General features: G+C 42.0%; 1 protein-coding gene across 2 annotated transcripts in view; it reads left to right on the forward strand.

The window, feature by feature from the left end:
• Positions 1 to 20307, forward strand: part of LOC138510294 (annexin A1-like) — a 211170-nt gene that overhangs the window by 172471 nt on the left and 18392 nt on the right. For both annotated transcript variants that reach the window (XM_069625825.1, XM_069625826.1), the window contains exon 10: positions 2732 to 2827. In XM_069625825.1, coding sequence (XP_069481926.1) covers positions 2732 to 2827 — 96 coding nt within the window. The remainder of the gene's footprint in view (positions 1 to 2731; positions 2828 to 20307) is intronic.

Genomic DNA, 20307 nt, shown 5'->3' on the forward strand with positions numbered 1-20307 from the left:
TGAGGAGCATCATGGGGCCTGCCAGGGTCTTCCTCTGGAAGAGCCTATCGGTCTATATGCTCCAAAAGTGTTGAAACCAGTCGCAATTTATTAACTGCATGTCCGAAAGTGAGGACCAAATAAAGCAGGAGCTATCGAGCATTTGTAAGTTGTGAGGGTCATACAGAATTGGAGCAATTTTTGAGCACCTTCGTTGGTGCATAATCACTGGTGATAACAGCCGCAGCCTTCCATATTTGGGGGTCAGCAATGGAATTGATTAACAACAAATACATTTTGCTACCCTTCAGTTAGAGAAATCCCAGGAGCTGCTAATGGTTGGAATATGACGAGTATAGCTAATCGCTAATATGAATAGACCGGCTTATAGTGATAGGAACCTTGGCATAGCCGGCATTCTTTTTCTGTTAGCCAATTGACTGCAACCTTAGTATGCTAGAGCTGGACTCTTTCTTTGTTGTTTTGTGCCTTAAGTTGCATTATTTACTGTTTTGTATTCATTTTTCTTGTTTCTTTTTAAAAATAAGCAGATATCTGTATTTGAATGCTTTTTAATGTAATAACGATCTATAAATGTGCTTACAGTTTGTATTTTTAAACCAAATGCACAATAAAAAAAATAATAATGCATAAATAACAGAAAATATGCTCTCTGGATCCCGAGTTCATTGATTAATTGCAAAGAATATATGATTGGTTTTGTATTGAACTTTGTTGATAATATTTTGGTGCATTATGTCCGCTGTTTTTACTTTTTTCAATTACATTTTTTTTAAAAATGTGTTTATGGTTACAAAAAATGTAACAAGATTATAATATTGTCATAACCAATAAAAATTCAATTCTTAAAACTGAAAAATAAAATGTTACATTTGTCAAACCATTCAATCTAACAATTCTTCGGATCCTAAAAGACATCCTTTTAATTTAATTTCCCCCCTTCCTTCATTTCATTGGTATTCAATAAAGATAGCTCATCATCAATTACCTTTAGAAAGCCTACCAAGGCAAAGATAAGTCCATTACCCTGCCCCAGCATCATCTGATCCCATAAATTCTCCATACAATCAACAAAATGGATGTCAACAAAACTCATAAGAAACCATGTGTGAGCATTTTTAAAATATACACATTCCAATATAAAATGCTTTAGAGTCTCAACAGGTTCATTACAATTATGGAACCACCAATTCGTGCTCATCATAGGGTGTTTGTTCCCACCCCAATACTTTATCCTTTCAAGAGTGTGAATCTGGTTCAATTTGAATCTCATATAGATATTTCGTGCATTACTGCAAGGAAAAATTCAAAGATATCCACAACACCCTCCCCTTTTACGTGGGTATTTTGAGCATTCTAAATATTTACTCAACTTTGCCATTGCCTCAATGGTATTCATCCAATCCTGTTCAAAAAGCTTTTTCTTCAGTCACATTTGTGTATTGACATTATCCTGAGAATCTTCAACAAAAAAGAGTTGTGTGCATGTGCCAAGTTCTAAAAACATTGAATGCATCATCTAAATTCATAATCTGTAATTATTTAGTGTGGCACATCCTGACTGGAGGAATGCACCATGGGCCCCACTAGAGCAGGTGTGCTCCCTGTGCAAAAGCACAGTGTGCCATTTGTACCAGAGAGGACACACTTTAATGTTATAGAAAGAGCTGCTGGCTCATCCAGTAGTGAAGCATGTGTGCCCACTACCTGATTGTGTGCATTTGCTTTGTATTGCCAAAGCATGACCATTTTCTGCCAGGCCCTGTGATTGTGCACAGCCTCCGAGCTGGTGGTGAACATGCACTGTGCATGGGATTTTATTTTGTAGAGGTATGGAATATTCTCAGAGACCCTCTTTGGCTGTCTATGCATGGGTACCATTACCGACTGCACTTGTACTCTGAATTTCTTCCCTAATTTACTTCTCTCCAGCCCCTTACACTACACAACAATTGTATTATGTTCCCTGTGCCCCGTTATTATTATTATTAACATTATAATTATCATGTTTTACTTTTTTTCCTAGCAAATTTCATTTCCATGGAAGTGTGTTCTATAAATGCAGTTCATTACCATTGTTCAGTGAGAAACATAGCATACCTGAGATAATGGGTCAAATTATGGACACTCTTATGGCATTAGCATAATCGACCTAAAAACATTTCACCTAAAACATTTGATCGAATTTTCTTTAACTTTATTTTGGTCAAATTTAATTAAATACATATATGTCAGTGGGTAAGGGTATAGATTAGATTGAGGGGAAGTGGGAGAGGGTTGTGGGGGGTCTCACCCACATTTTTGGCCAAAACAAAAAGTCAAATAAATTCGATCAAATGTGATTAGGTCAAATGTTTTAGGCCAAATAGACCCAATCCCACTGATACATCTTGATGGCACAATCCAAAGGATTCGATCATGAATGGCAGAATATGGGCTAAGGTTATTCATTATAAAACAAGGAAAGATGGCTGCCTAGCTAGATTCAATTAACTGATTTCAATATAATATCTTTTGAATTGCCAATTGAACTGAATGTTACCTGTATGCTCGTTTTACCAGACATTTGACATCAATTAAGGGTTTAAAATACATCTGTACTCTAAGAATTAGCAGCATTCTGAATGTGGTGTGTGTTTACCTTAATGAAGGTATAATTATGTCCAATAGGGTACACAAAGACCCGAACAGCCACTATCCGCTTTTAACAAAGCAACACATGTTTGTTTAGTATTTCAGAACTATTCAAAGATAAGTAAACATGATGTGGGGAAAGCCTTGGATCTGGAGTTCAAAGGGGAAATTGAAAACTGCCTGGTCGCCATCCGTATGTACCTCCAATTCCTATTCATTGAATGATTTGGTGTAAAAAGTTATTATGTTAAGATATCTGTGTTTTTACCATTGAGTTATACCTAGATAAGACATACAAGGCTTACCTTATTTCCTGAATGATAACATCTGCAAACAACATATCAATGATTGACATCTTGGCAAGATGGAACTAAAGCATTGCTGGACAATGTACTGTCTTTCCTGAGCTGATTGTGTTTGGAAAAAAGGCTGTCCAGGAAACAACACCCATAGCATCTTGTCAATGTGGAAGAAGCTTCAGGATGAACCTTAGGCCCAGACAAAGGAAAAGGAGTGTGGTGGTGCTAGAGGGGTGAGCAGGTAAGATTTTGGTATGGGGTGGATTGGGAGGCTTCGCACAGGGTTGGTGAGGGGATTGCAGGGCGACAGGTAAGGCACCTGGAAGAGGTAAAGGTGGATATGGCAGGTAAGAAGATGCAAGCAGGCCCAAGGAGGTGGGTGTGGCCAGTAGGGGAGAGATGCCTCACGGATTCCCAGTTGGCTTTGGGGCGATGGGGTTCTTGGGAGTATACCCCAGATTTAAGAGAAAAGTTGTGCATTAGGTAGCCCATTGGAGGCTGCTCCTGTGTGGTCAAAAAGTGTCCTTTTCTCTGATAGGCCTGTAACGGGTAACCCTTACAAATATCTCTATCTCTATGAATATATAAAGTCAGAAAATATGTTAGTTTGTGCCTTATACAATTCCACACTGTTTCACCAATCTGCACAAAATATTGCATACTTACCTGTTGGGACCTTCAGGACATTACTGGATACATGCCATTTGGACACCGGATAAGTGACTCAAACCTCTACTTTTCTCTTCCTGTGATAAATGTTTCTATATTTATAAGTCTCTACTTTAATTTCTTGAGTTTTACTTGCAGGAGCCTGATTGGCCCTGTGTCGAATCTTGTTCCCTTCTTGAGGGTTTACTCTTGATATTTCTTCATCTTGACGAGTATGATTATTGTTATAATGATTTTTATTCACTTGTCTGAGTTTAAGTGTTAAAGTATCTTTATTCATATTGGGATGAGTGTAAGTAGTCCCATAAGCATTTTCACCCCCTCCTCTTGGTTTTATTATCACAGTTTCTTCTCTGGCTTTAAATCTCACCTTCTCTTAAATCCACCTGGGATGAGTGGAATTAGTCCCATAATGATTATCATTCACCTCTCTTGATTCACGCATCACAGCCTCTCTGCATTTACCGGGACGAGTAGGATTAGTTGCATAATGATTATTATTCACCCCTCTCCTGGGTCTCCCATTCTTCCCGTTAACTGGGATCTTTAGGGGCAAAGTCACTGGGGATTATTGTGGCTCTGGGTGGATTCTCTGTAGTCAGGTTTCTCTCTCCCACTCTTTTAAAGCTTTCCTTTTAGTATCTATTTTGAGGATGGTCATCAGGTACCTTGTGTACTCTTTTTGCTTCCTGCTTTCGCTTGTCAGATGGTCTCTTTGTGTTGTTCAGTAGAGTCCGGATCCACCACGCTTTTCCTGTCACACCACAACCTCTGATGCTTTGCTTCCCATCTACATTCCAGGACACGCCAGTTCTTCCCCAAGTAAGATACTGCATGTATCTTTTGGCGTGTATCATTCGGCTTTGTGTTACCTTATGGGTGTGGGACACTGCACATCCACTTCTCTGTTCAGTAGATGAGACACTGCGTGTCTAACTCTTCTCCCTCTCTCCTTCTGCTCAGATGCTACCCGTCCCCTTCTGTCTCATTGCTTAGATGCTGTGGGTCTCTCTCTCTCTCGCCCTCTCTCTCACTCATCAGATGCCATGTGTCTCTTTCGCCATCTGTTACTGGCAACAGCCCTGGTTTGTAACCCATATGATTTTTCTCTTGTCAATCTCCTTCCTCCTATCTGACGTACGTTTAGTACTTCCCCGGCATACTTCTGGCCCGTTCTTTTTAACTCTCACTTCGTTTTTTTGTCCCAGTGGATTGGGATATTTCATTAAAAGTGATATCTAGGGTTTCTGAGCTATAATAGCATATGATGGTTTTTTCATCAGTCATGGTTCTACAATAAATGTACTCAGAGTTATGATGAAGAGGTTTTTAGGGAGCTCCCAGTGAAGTCTCACCTGGGAGAGTATTGCACAGCAGGCTCAACTCTGTAGTCTCGCAGTGGTTGGGGGGCTCCCCTTTGGGGAGAAGAGACACATCCCCATGAGACTTCACAGTACTTTGTATTTTCCTCCTCTCTACGCAATCATCCAGACATATAGGTCACTACGTCTGCATCTGAAAATTTCATTTCTTGTTAAAATATTATTTTCTTTCTGTCCAGTTGAAGCAATCTGGATTTTGTGATTGGTAAACAACATTTTTTATCATAGGACCTTTTAAGGTTTTCATGCAGCTCCTATTTTCTATCAGGCAGATTAAAGCCAACCACTCAATTTTGCCTGTATATTGAAGATTGAAGGGGCATATTATGAAGTATGCCTTTTTCATTTTGAGTTCATCAAGTTTTGAAGGAACCTTGGTCTTTTCACGCATGGATCCAAAGTTGAGTTTTTAGGGTTTGTGGACTCTGGTTGCTGCAAAACTCAATTGTTTAATAATTGTTCTGGATCTGGGTAGCATTTGATGTTCATGATCACATTATCTCTGATGTTTGCATTCAATTTACATGAAAACATCAGAGAATTAAAGTGGCTTTTGCCAGTGTTGAACATGTGCCAGTTCTTCAAGATCACATGCTTAATCGTGTATGGCAAATCTGTGTCATTTGTTGCACATATTATCCTGTCTACAGCAGGTTTGATAACTGTTGGTTCCAGTAGTGATGCTCTCTTGTTATTCCTTGCCCATTTGGTTGTCCTCTGTAAGAGTTTATTTTACAGATATTTTCATTCTCTCACTTTTCCACTTCACTCATGTGTCTCACTCAACACCATATGCCTGTCTTTTGCAATTGTCCTATTGCAGTAACAAACATATGCCAAACTGTAAAATATGCTGGCCATGCCATGGACGATGTCGGTTCAAGCACAGTAATGCATTTCAGTTGGTTGGCCTGTGAAAGAGTTCTCCCCCCTAAATCTTAGAAAGTAGATGTTCCTGACACTAAAAACTAAATGTGAAGTTGAGATTATTTGTATGGTTATTAATGCATTGGAGGACCTATGTGGCTTCCTCTTTTGTACATTGTCAAACGACAATGATGTAATTTATACCTCATTTTTAGGGTTTCATAAGGATTTGGTATGGATTTGTCATTGTACAGACATGTCTGTTTGTTAAACAATAGCACAGAGGTTGATTACAATGGGAGCAACCAAGGTGCTCTTGGCCTTTCCTTCTATGTGTTGAAACATCTGCCCCTGGAATGGATTGTTTTGTCAGAGCAACTGTGACACTCTAGTCTACAAATTCCTTCAGACTATATTTTTTGTCTTCTCTATTTGTTTCAAAAACTCTCTTCCTACTTCTAGTATAGCTTGTTGCAGAATGTGGGTATATAGACATACTTCACCCATCCCCAAGAAGAGAGCTTGAGGTAAATACTTCACTTCACTGCCAAACCTTTAGTTTGGCAATGTGTGAAAGTACTGATAAAGTGACAGTAATTCAATGACCACCATTTTACAATAAGTTTTCTTGTACCACTGAACTTGTAATGAGGCCCGCTGTGTTTTGACCTTGTGGGACACAAACAGAGTACTCTTTTCCAAGTCCACTGTTGAGTTATTTTTGGGGAAAACATAATTTAACGTGACGCAATCAAATCACTTATCCTCCAAACACTATGGCCGTAATTCACTGAACTTTTCCAGTGGGATTTTGCCGTCATAAAACACTTCTGTGAATTATGCCCCATATGTGCTCTTTCTTCAACATAAATATGAGCAAACACACCAGTTGTGTGTATTGTTAGTAACAGTACTAGCTCTAACATTGTCTCTGTAAGACAGCTTTCCATTCATTCCCTTGAATTGTCATATACATTTCTCTCTGACAGACTTTTCTCTTGAATCTACTGTCCTGACACGTATGAGGGACATTTATATAAAATAAAATGATCTGTAAAAAAATAACATGTGTTGGCAAACATGCCCTCTCTAACCTTTAAATAGAGAAGAGCACTATAAACGTGCCAGAACATTGAGATACTGTGAAAATTGGTCTTGGTCCATTTAAGAGAATATTCTCCCCAAACACACCCCTTATGAATCATGGATGCAACCTTCAGAACAACCTAAAACAGATCTAAGACAAGAAAAATATATCTTAAAGATATCACTGAAGAGAGTTTTGCTCTTGGACATCGAGGCCATGGTCAGTTTCCCTTGTTCTTGTAAACTCATAGGATAATCAGCCTAGCCAGCACTTCCAGCCTCCTGGGAATGCTACACTTAATGGATTGCTTGCACCTTGTCTTGACTCCCTTTGTCCTTTTACCATGTTTATAAATAAAAATGTAACAATGTTCTTTATCTGTAGGTATTTTTCTAACATTGTTTCTGTCTCTGTAGAAGCACACACTGAAGCTAGTGGCATTGCTTTTGGCACTAATAGAATTCACAACACAAAGATAAATAAATCAATACATATTGCATGATTATCTTTAATCATTTATCATTCGTAACAACCATATATTTGGCCTCTGTATAATGGTCCCCATTATGCAAATGCAACCTCAAATCTGCCTCCTTGATACACTTACACCTCATCATTTGTAATATAGAACATGCAGGTACGTGTGGTGTTGATTCTACTTTACATTTTCCCAATATATGCAGAAATGTATAAATATAAACGTGAAAATGGGTGGGTTTGTGAGTTTGTGACAAAGCGCATGTTCCCTGTACAATTCCACATGGTTTCACCAATCTGCACCAAATTCTGCACAGTCACCTGTTAGGACCCTTTGGACATTATTGGCTACATGATCTCTGGACACCCCACCCCTTTCCCTGGATTTCAGCAAAAGTGAAAATGTGGGGGTGGGTTTGTGGCTTTGCATATGTTCCCTATAAAATTGCACAGCGTTTCCCCAATCTGCACAACAGCTTGCACAGTCACTTGTTAGGATCCTCCAGACATTACTGGTTACATGACATTCAGACACCCCACTCCTTTCCCCAGATTTCAGCAAAAGTCTCTGGGTTTGTGGGTTTGTGACTTTGTTATGTTCCCTATAAAATTCCACACCGTTTCACCAATCTGCACTAAATGTTGAAAAGTCACCTGTTAGGACCCTCGGGACATTACTGGCTACATGACATTTGGACACCCAACACCTTTCCCCGGATTTCATAAAAAAGAAAAATGTGTGTGTGGGGTTGTGGCTTCGCGTATGTTCCCTATACAATTCCACACCGTTTCAACAATATGCACCACATTTTGCACAGTTATCTGTTAGGACCTTCCGGACATTACTGGCTATGTGACACTTGGATACCCCACTCTCTTCCCTGGATTTCAGGAAAAGTCAACATTTGTTTGTGGGTTTTTGGCTTGGCAAAGCTTTTTTCCTTATAGAATTCCACACCTTTTCATCAATCCGCACCACATTTGGCAGAGTTACCTGTACAAAACAAAATTGTGCTTCATGCCAAACTTGTCTCCACTTCTGGTGGAGCAGTGGTTGAATAAAATCTTACCTTGTTCCCTCATTAATCTCTAGACAAAACATACTAATACCATATACCTACAGACAAAATAGCGTTCTTAAGTGAGAGTCACTTGCTTTAAGTCAGAGGACACCCCACTAATTTGCATCTATGTGTGAGCCGGTCTCTCAGTGCAACTCACCTTTTCTCTTCATGATCGTGGTGGGGAGAATTATTGGCCTCTGGTTGTGCTTTTAATCCTCAGTTTATGTTCAGTTTTTTGGGATGGAACACATAGAAAATACCAAGTCAATCAAAATGTGTATCTCAACCGATGTACTGCAAAGGTAATGGTGTGAGAGCACCAGGAAAGGACCACGCCCATCGCAAGGTTAATCTTTCCTGCACCAGGGTAATATATCTCTCTGCCAGGATTTCAACAGCAGACAGATCCAATGGTGTTATTATTTGTGACATTCTGTGATCTGTCCTTTGACACAATGCTTTTGCAGAAATGTATGTTGTACCATTTAGTGTGGCAAAACAGGTTCTATTCAGTCAGTACTCATGTGCAGTTAGCAATTTCACAAAGGTGGGAGGAGCGGCATACTACATCATATATAATCACCGATAATGGTAATCACGCCCACTCCCATTGCCTAAGGGCCTATATTCCCTACTAGCAGAGGAGCTGATTTTTAAGAAATAAATTACTGTGCAACTCTAGGACAATCACAATTATGTACATTGCTTCTCCGGTACGCTCATATGGGAACTACACTTGACATTTTTCTCCCCCACAAATAGTTATACATTCCTGGAGATTGACTGATTGTATCATCAGCATGCTTTAGTCCACAAGTAAGCCATTACTCTCAATGCACACATTAAGCCTGTGTTTTACAGTGTCCAAAGCGCAACCTGTTGTAAAACAAATGACATTAAAATGTGTCAAAATGCACTGCTTTCATGAATTGTTAACTATGGGTTTGTCTGGCACCTCATCCCTAATACAGGACCAGTGGACAAATCATTCTTCCGGACTTGGCCTTGGGTTTTGCCTACATACATCTGTGTACAGAGACATTTTATAGCATACTCTACATTGGGACTCACGTTTTTAGTGTGGTGCTGCATATTTTAGAGAAAGTTGTTACAGTGAAACTATTTTGTAGTTACCATTAGGGGACAGCCAACACAGTTTCCACATGTAATGCCTTACTACAGGGTATGTACCCCCTTATGCTGCAATAGACATATAAAACGTTTTTTCTTTTTAATATTTAGTTTTAAGGTCGCTTCCCTCTTTATCAAGTGACACATTTTGATACACTATTTTGATAGTAATGCTAACAGAATCTGCTAGCACTGTAAATGTGCCTTTGTGTTCTCTCTCTTTTCTTTGCATACATACATTCCTGTTTGTGATTCAACATTTTGATCTCTTTTATGATTTCTCAGATACCCTCTCATTGCTAATTTCTCGTACAGAGTGAATGGCTGTATTTGCATTCTTAGTAAAACTGCAGCCACATCATATGTGTTTCTGCCCTGTTGCAAATACCATATTTTTCTCGCACAAATGATGAAAGGTGTACCTTGGGTTGCAGGGGATGGCTACCTAGTATACAGTATCAAAGACCAAAATTGGATAGATTTGGTGTCATGGTCGTAGATTACATCACTTATTACAAGTGGGATGTAAACCTAATTTGGTGACCTGATGACCTTACTCTTGCAGCCAATAGATTTTGAAAACTTGTAAATCTGAGTAATCTATCTATATATATAAAAGTCAAAATGTGTTTGTTTGTGGTGGGATTTGTGGTGAAGCGTTGTTCCTTATAAAATTCCAGACTATTTCACCAATCTGCACCACATTTTGCATAGTTGCCTGTTAGGATTATCTGGACATTAATGGGTACATGACATATGGACACCCCATCCTTTCCCCGGGTTTCAGCAAAAGTCAAAATGTGTTTATTGATTTCTGGGTTTGTGGCAAAGAGTTGTTTGTTATAAAATTCCACACCGTTTCACTAATCTGCACAACATTTTGCATAGTTACCTGTTAGGACCCTCCAGACACTATTGGCTACGTTACATTTGGACATCTCACCCTATTCCCCAGATTTCAGCACAAGTCAAAATGTGTCTGTGAGTTTGTGGCTTGGCGAAAACAATTCCACACCGGTTCACCAATCTGCACCAAATGTTACATAGTAACCTGTTAGGACCCTCCAGACGTTACTAGCTACATGACATTTGGACACCCCACCCCTTTTATCGGATTTCAGGACCTTTACACATGAGACGGTTGCATGGAATTGAAGAAACATCAATATGGTCGTAGAAGGACCAGTCCCAACACAAGGAACAAAATTTGAGGTCCAGGGCCTAGCATGCGTGGTTTCCAAGATATGTGCACTGCAATGCACTGCAATGAACTGCACCACGTCAGGGTGAGGCGACAGGTGGGGAGAGAGCACAGAAGGACACAGTATGCAGCAGTAAACCAACTCTTGCCTCCCCCAATGTCTTCTCCGTGGTATGTCAGCCAGCCAAATGCACCGATACTCAGTGCAGTTTACTTCAGGTTGCAAAGCACATCAAGTGATAAGCGAATCGACCTACAGGATCAGTGTTATCATGTCTGTCTACAGAGTCCATTCAGAAACGGGTACTTCTGCTAGTATTCGATAATGTCAAAAACTCCCAGCCAAGATTTCTTGTAAGGGATACAAAGAGTTAACAAAGAACTGATTATGATCATCTTAGGGATCCGTTGCCTGAATCTGTCAATTGCAGGTTCTGTGCAAGAAGGAAAAGACATTGCTTTGATTGTGTGTAAAACACCACTCTGCCCAGTCGAGTGTGTGGAATGTGCCCCAGGCCATATCGTAGGGATCTTTTAGTACTGATAAGGTTTCACTTGATTTTCCAAACAATGATCAGGAAATGGAGGGAAACCTCTTTTTGGACCTACCACTTTTTCTGCTACTAGCACAATCCCAATTCAGTACATTGTACATTTGAGCAGAGGGCCGAAATGACCACGTTTGTTCTCACTTGTATGTGCCATGCTTCGAGTGATGGTATTTACAAAAGTAATTCATTCAACATTAAGAATGTGTGGCCTGGGGGTGTGACATGGAAGTGGGTGCTGCATCACACAGTCCTCCCTTTTTCACGAAGGTTTGCACTTTTCAATGCTACGATCTGTCTTTCAATGCCTGAAGAGAAATAAAGAAACAAAGAAACCACCTTTCGAAAAGAGATTTTGCAGTAATTAGTACACAAATACAATTCACATTATTTAGTTGGTGATGAGAAGAAGCTAATTTCGTTAGTTCCCAAAGGTGCATGCATACCTGATAATCAGGTATATATGTCAATTACCGAACCTCTATGATGCACATTATGTCCAAATAATAGCAACTGAATTACCACAAATGCAGTAAATGAGCATAGTTAATTAGAAAACAGAACATATTTACCCTATTAATTAAATCACCTGCAGAAAGAGAGATTAGTGAAAAAAATGATATAAGAAATTAGGAGTAAATAACTTAAAAGTGGGACAAACTCAAATGGAAAGGAATCCCCAAATATCACTCTTCAAAACCACAAAGATGTCCCCATTCAGATTAAAAAATGGAGCCTCCTTGCTGCATAGGGAACTACATATTTGCATTTTTTTTATGATAATCTGGTTCAGAGTAGAAGTGCCTAGCATTTTAGTGCTGGACTACCCTTGTGGGAAGGGCTATACTGATCGGAAAATGTAAATGTATTCTATCTAAAAAGCAAACTGAGATAAAACATGATTGAAGACTCTGCTGTGGGCGCCTTCCCAGAGTACAGGTTATTTGACAACTTTTCTGGCACGTTTGTCTTTATGCCACTGCTCCCCCAGCCTCCAGCTCTCTGCCCATCTCCTCCCCTCAACTCTTCCCATGTGTGTATGCTGTCATCCTCCATCTGCCTTCAGCCATCTCTGATGCTCTTCTCCTGTCCCTTCCTTCTTTTCTGGTGGTTGTCTCCACTTAAGTTTACTCCGAACCACCTCCATCCTTTGTGCAGGTCTTCCTCTCTCTCATACATTCTGGTGATTTTGTTTCTGTTTATTCCCCCACCCACACTCTGTTCGACTCCTGACCTCACCCTCTGCACCTAAACCATCCTACGGAAGTATCTCTTGTCCCAGGGTCAAAGCAAAGGGCTGATGTAGGCAAGGGCAACTCGTGTTGGACCCACAATCACAACATCTCATAGAAGCCACAAGCCATGTATATCACCCCCTTTCTTAACATCCCATCCCAACACTCATCAGACGATGCAAATAACACATAACTCGTTCACTATCACATACTTCAAATCACAGCAAACACATTTGTTTCATTCCAACATATACAGCACCTCCTACCAACACACAGAAGACAAAACTGATGCTCATTAGTGTCCTCTGATCAATCACACATGCAAATGACATTGCAGAGATCATTACCACTCACAACCTGCCAGGACTCTTCATCACTGAAACATGGTTTCTCCCTGCCTCACCACGCACCCTAGATGTCCAATCCCCTGCAGCTAGAGCATTCAACTCAGAAACAAAATGCACATGGCTGGCAGAGGATTCGCCAGCATCCACACATTTTCTTTGCCCTTTACCACACTAGAGGTAGATGATATGCTGATCCATCAAAGCACTCCCTTGACATTTCCCCTCTTTACCTCAGAAACAGTCACCTTCAACGTCATCTACAGGCCACTGAAAGTAACACCTATTCATTGACAACTTGACTGACCTGGCCTCCAGTAGGACAACGACACACACTACCAATTCTAAAAAGTAAGCATTGCTCAGCCTATTAAAACAAAACTGACCCAGCACAAAACCGACCCAACCTACAGCCAGCATCCTAGTCTTGATGTCACTGGTCCTCGCTATAAGTTTGCTAGTTTGGAAAAATGTGCTGGTAACAGCGGTTACCGTCAAACTACAAATCTGTCGGTTGGGGCATTGAACTACCAGCAGGCCTTACCTGCCAGTTGTTCAAGCCCATAGCAGCAGATTTTTCACGGAAGCACGGGCACCATTACTAACGGTGCCCGTGCTTCAGTGATCCCATTCCCGTGGAGTCATATTGGACGCCATGGGAAGGGGAACATATTGTACCTCTGCCGCCTGGAATATCCTGGTATTACTGGGATATCAGGCAGCAGAGACGGTAAGCGGAGGTTGCCGGTAGGCCGCTGGTAGCAACAGAGGCCTACCGGCAACCTCATGAGGGCCACTGTCATGCCAACACTCCATTCCAACAGAAGGGTACCAAATTACTGATTGACTCACTTTGCCAATACCATAATTATCGCCTGCATCCACCCATCCAACCACACACATACTAAGCCTATCATTCAGACATTCTGCTCCTTCAAAGACTTCCCTATAGCACCACAAATTAATGACCTCACCAACCTCTTCTCCCCACTATTAGGACCCCTTTTTATAGACTGCAATGGCATACTAATAGCTCTCAACTACCCGCTGAAGACCAACATCAATATGCAATTCTCAGACATAAATCATCACCCCCTAGAAAATGAAGGATCCTAATAATAGTAGAAAGGTTATCTGAAAACAAGGTCAACCTCAATTTGGGAACCTCATCTGACCTAACCACACTGAAAGAACTCTGAATGCCCACATACAACTGATAAACAGCGACAACCACTTACTACTAAAATGAAAGTACACCTTTCTTGAAAGCAGTTAAACAGTACATTAAGCCTTTATTTGACCCTCAAAATCCTCTATTCCATTGCATAAACATGAATAACCTTTTCATTGTCGAGATCAGTAAGATCCAACCAAAACACCGGCATTAACGACATTACACACACTGCTGCACTCATCCAACTGTGTGAAACTACATCGACCACATTCAAAACTCACTCCATGGAGGACCTGCATATTATTCTACCATCCCACAAAGCACAAAGATAATCCTTCTCTGATGACATTCTGACAGCCACCATTCTCATGGAACTCTCCTCGGAAACACTCCATCATTCCTGGCTATTGTCAATGCATCCCTCTCCCAAGGGCTTTTTCCAAGTACAATCAAATCAAAAAAATACTCCCACTCCTAAAAAACGCATTAGAACCTGATCACTTCTGCAACTATCAGCCAATTAGGCACCTTTATTTGTTTTGCAAGGTCTTCAAAACAGCCAAAACAACTGAAGTTCATGCACACATCAACAGCAACAATGGGCTACAGAACTACCAATATGTCTTTAGTCCCAACTACAGCATGGAAACTGCCACCATTGAAGTGGTAGAAAATGTTCTATGAATCCTTGATAATAGTCACTCCTGCCATCTGGTACTCCTTGATCTCTCTTCAGCCTACGACACAGTGGATTATGAAGCACCTCATCAGCATACTACAAAACAGCCTGGAATCGTTGAGATCAACCTTTAAGTATACATCTCATACCTGTAAACTACCACCAGTTTGGCCAGATATATAACTTCCAGATCACCCCTTATAGATGGTATTTGTTTAGTTATTTATTGAGCATTTGTTAGGCACCAAAATAACAGAATGGTGTTTCAAGGCACCATAAGACAAGTGGGGAGGGAACAAGGGTAGAAAATAACTGGCAAAACAATGAATATAAAATTGTGGTCCTACTAGGCCTTGTGACATTCAGATGCGCAGGTGCAGTGAAGAGAAGGACAGGAGATAGGGATGGGAGAGTTCGGTGGAGGGAATAAGGAATGGATAAGTGTTGGTGAGAGCCCGGGTGGGAAGTGCCATGAGAAGCCAAGGGAGGAGGCCCCTGACTAAGTGCTAGGGCAAAGCTGTCCCGCGGGGGGATGCACATCTGCCAGGCAGAGGGCCAGCAAGGGCAGTGCCGAGGGTTGAGGGTTCTGGTGTTGACTTGGAAAAAAGCCTGGTAGCTTCGGAGATTCATGAGGACCAGGCCACCAATCTCAGCGGTAGTGGAGTGGCTAGCAGGGAAGGGAAAGAGGGAAAGAAGTAGAGAAAAGAAGAGTTTTCAGAAGTTTCCGGAATTTAAGGATGTCTGACTCAAGTCTGTTCCAAAGAGAGGCACCATCCAAAGAGAGGGACCTGCCCCCCACTGTCTGCTTTGAGAAGTGTTGGACAAGCAGAGAGTTGGAGTTAGAGGAGCGTAGGGATCTAGCAGGGAAGTATTTAGGGGGAGAAAGTTAGAGATAGTGTGGCCCTAGGCCCCAGAAAGCCTTGTGGATGATGTAGAGGGTCTTGCATTTCATCCTCGTGGTCACTGGGTGCCAATGAAGGGACTTTAGGGCTGGAGAGATATGGCGCCTGGGCTTGAGGACAATGATAGGTCTTGCAGCCCTATTCTGGAATAGCTGCAGGGGGCGTAGGGAGGAAAGGGGAAGATTGTGGAAGAGGCTGTTACAGTAATCCAGCCTAGAGAGGACCAGCTTTCTGGAGACATTGAGCTTCTGGGGAAAGGTGAGGAAAGGGAGAATGCCCTAGGGAGGTGAAGCTGGAAGTGTGCCTTCTTGTCAAGGTCCAAGATGTGAGGGGTGAGACCTTGATAGAGCTGACAACTTTAGAGACCTCATCAGGTGCTATGGGTAGAAGGGAGGAGAGCGCAGGGGATGGAGAGAGGGGAGCCAAGGGAGGCAGGGGAGAAGGAGCCGCAGTGGAGATGGGAGGGGTGGAGAGTGAGGACAGGATGGCCTGAGTTTTAGATGTGAAATTGGATGCCAAAGCAGTGCAGAGAGCCTTGGACGGAAGGAGAGAGGTGGAGTTCCTTGTAGATTTTGAAAAGTTCTGCCGTGTTGTTAGTGGCTCCAGAGATGCAGGCTTGGATGTGGGCCCTCCTCTTGAAGTGGATATAGACACAATATTGACTTTGGAACAGGTGATAGGCCAGTTTGTCAGAGGATGAGCCTGAAGTCTGCAACTTCCTTTCAGCTACTCTGTACTTACATTTCAGAGAGACTAGATCAGAGTCATACCATCAATTACACTTGGAGGCAGGCTTCAGATGCATCATCATGACAGGGGAAAGGATGTCAAGGGTGCTAGAGATGGAGCGGTGAAGGTTTGCAATGACATAGTTAGAGGGAGAGTCAGGAGCAGGGGTGGGAGGGTGGATGAAAGTAGAGGTCAAGATGGAGGAGGTGAGGTTGGCCCATTCACAGAGGAAAAGAGGTATGGGGCCAGATGGTGGCAAGGGTGAGTGAAAGAGTGGGTGAAACCCCAAACCTACAGATGAGACATTCAAAAGAGGTGTAGGATTGAGTAGGTATGATAGAAGCATGGACCCACTCGGCAAAAATCGGGGGCCACTGCACCTCCAGCCGATTGGGCCTGGGTTTGGGTTTGAAGAGGAGTTTGTAGCCCTCAGGAAGGAGAGTGTGAAGAGCAGTGACAGAGCTGGTGTTGAACCACTTCTCGGTAAGAGTGACAACATTGAGGTTAAAGTCTTCAAGAAGGAGATACATATCAGAGGAGTGTTTGACAGTGGAAAAAGCATTCAGAGTACCTAAATGAAGCTGATTGCCATTTTTGAAGTTTTTCCAAGGAGGGGTACACGGGCCTGGTACTCCCATTGGGGGTGGTGGAGAGGATAGATGAGAGCAGGAAAGAGGGGTTGGGGAGAAGGGAGGAAGTTAATGAGAGTGGGCAGGGGCCTGTCAAGAAAGCGAAGGGTAGGTTGAGATCCTTGGGCCATGATTGTGCCAGTGGGATAGACATTAATGATGCGCCAAGAGGATGAGAAGTATGCCATGAGTACTTCCCATCGAGTGGCACCATTAATGGGTGAAGAAGAGAAAGGGGAAAGAGTAGATACCAAGTAGGGAGTCCATAGGTCTGGGGAGGGGACAGTAAAGAAGATGTCGAGAATAGTCTACCCGAAAGTAGTGTTGAGATGGGTGTCAACAATAGGTAGGCCTGGATTAGAGTCCAGGAGAGGTTTTTAACTTTGTTTTACTTCCAGACTTCGTGAGAGAGGTATGTTAGGTGATGGAATAGCAGTTAGAACAGATAGGGGAGATAGAGAGTGTCATGCGAGTGGCGAGGGAGGGATAGATAAAGACAGGGGTGCTGCACAGTGCATGAATAATGCACCAGGCAACCTAGTAGCCAAGTAGGCACAGATGAAGGAAGTGCTTTAGACAAGATATGCACGGGGGTAGCAGAGGCTTTTAGATACCCAGACTACGTGTGCACTAGAATGTTGCAGAGGGACAGTGAAAGCACAAGTTTAAAGGCCCATCTAGATGCCACTTTGCAGCAGGGAACTAAAATGCAGCAGAATGCCAATCAATGCAAATGTTTAAAGGCCCATCCATATGTGACTTTACAGCAGGGCATTAAAATGCAGCAGAGACCAATATGTACTAATGGTACTTCTTGCACATGCTGCTAGGTATATGTGGCAGATTGCAAATGTTAACTGCAGAAGCACTTAAATAGAGAAAAAGGTGTCACCTTTGAAGTCTCACAAGGAGCCATCTACACCAGCATGGACCTTCAACATCTAAATGGAGATCCTGGGATCCATCTTTGCCAGCCACAACATTCACTTCCATCTACATACAGAAGATACGCAACACTACCCCAAAATCACTTTTATCAAACCAAAAACTCATGGCCTGATGCAAACTTGGATGTCCAGTGTGTACCTCAAATTCAACCCCACTAAAATGGAACTCCTCCTTCTCTCCAATAGCATTTCATGTTTTCAAGCCATATTATCAAAAACGAAACCTGTATTATGAAACATGTAAACCAAATGTCTGCCTACTGTACATGCTTGTTTGAAAGTCATGCTGACAGTGGGGGATGTACAATCTTAGTTTACGTATGCTAGTTTGACCACAGGTGTGATATATTAGCCTGGGACACAGGTTATTGCATTTAGTATTTATGTTTTTGATTTATTGCCTGACATTTGTGGGGTCAGTTTACTGGTTGACAGTGGAATGGGTGAATCCCCATTCTGAGGGTTCGCAGCTTACATTGAAGCCCTCTTTTTCCTATATTTTAGGCTGAGACTTTGATTGAGTGGCCATTAGAGGTCTATAACTGAATGTCCCAGAAAACATGGTCATATTGATATGTACTGTTGAGCACACAACACAGATAATCTGCAATTCACAATGAATCCACGCCCCCTACCATCAGCACTGGCTTCTTCACAATCACTTTAAGCTCACCCTGACATCCCCATGCAGCTCTTCCCTCCTCCATTCACATCTGACTTCTGAGTCCTGAGTACTGAGTATTGAGACCTACAGTTGTTGTTTTTTGTAACTTTATTTATTACCACAGGGCAGACTGGTAATTGACATTCAATATTCCAAAGCAATACTTAATTTTGCTGAGTAATTGTTGATTTCTCTAATCACAACCCTCACTCTGACAACCCAGTATCCGACATCCCCCTCCCCTTTTCTGCCACCCGTCCCAACATCGGTACTTCAATGCACCCACACAATCCTACCATTAACAGTAAAGCCAAGTACTTGTATATAGTAGGCTCAGGGTTTCCATTATTAACATGGGTGATAAACGGGAGCCAGGCACATGCACATTTATCGTACATGTCCAGCAAGCGAACAGTTATTTTTTCTGCTACCAGGATCTCCCAAATTTTAAACCATCACATTTGTACAATTGGCCCATCAGGCTTTTTCCAGTTGCACACTATTGTGATTTTCACTGCAAGCAAGAGATGTGAGACCAGAGCCGCACCCCTACGCCCCCAGTGGATAGATTCCCTCCCCTGTGTCTCCCAAGATTGTTGTAAGTGGATCCAGCGGCAAATTAATATCTGTGATTGCTTTGATATGAGAAAGAACCTCTTTCCAAAAGTATTTTCCCCAAGAACATGAAAACCACATATTTAGGTACTTTCCCCAAGAACATGAAAACCACATATTTAGGTACGTCCCAGCCTTACCACAACCTCTCTAGCATAGACTGGGGTATCCCTGAGTCATTCTGTGGAGCCTTTCTGGAGGGAAGTACAACAGATAGCATAGTTTTCGTTGACATTCTTTGTCAGTGGTGAATCAGGAAATTCAGTGATTCCTAGCCTGGATGTGATCCCAAGATTCCTCCTGATATGGGTAAACAGACCCTGCTCCCGTGTCAGTCTGTATGGAAACCGTTCTTGAGGGTCAAAGTGATCCAAGAGCTTGTAGATCATGGACACTTTCTCCTCGGTCAAGTAAGTGAGTTCTAGGGGAGATAAGGCTCTAGGGGCTCTAGTCTTTACCTCTATGTTGGAGGCCCAGTGATGCACCTGTGATTATCTGAACCTCTAATTTTCATCAAAGCCAAATGTCATTTTGCAATCCAGGAATGTCAGTGGGGCTCTTTCTGGGAATGTCTGCCTTCATTCTTTCGGCCCACCCCTTTCACAATATTCAAAATGCTTTCTTTAAACTCCTATTGAGAAATCTGGTTTACCCAAAACTGGGGATAGTAAACCCAGTCCCTTAGCAACCCCCATCTCCAAATTGCCTTGTCTCAACTGGCAAGAGAAACCAGGATTGATGTAAATATAGGGAAATCCCTTGGATATTATTTGGAATTAGTAAGGGGGAGTTGTGCTAGGTGGATCAGTGATACATCCTGCCCTATATGTAGCCATCTACGGCAAGATGACATTAGACCCCATGTAAACACATGCGAAAGTTGGGTGGCGAGAAAATATTGTTAAATATCTGGAGCCCCCATTCTACCTGCCCTTACACTCTTCAGCAGGACTTTTTTTAGAGCTTCAAGCTATTCTAAATTTCCATACGGAAGAGAATATTCTGTTCTGTAGAGCATGAACATTTTGAA

This window comes from Ambystoma mexicanum, chromosome 6p, assembly GCF_040938575.1.
Source record: "Ambystoma mexicanum isolate Mex_15411 chromosome 6p, UKY_AmexF1_1, whole genome shotgun sequence".
NCBI lineage: Eukaryota > Metazoa > Chordata > Amphibia > Caudata > Ambystomatidae > Ambystoma > Ambystoma mexicanum.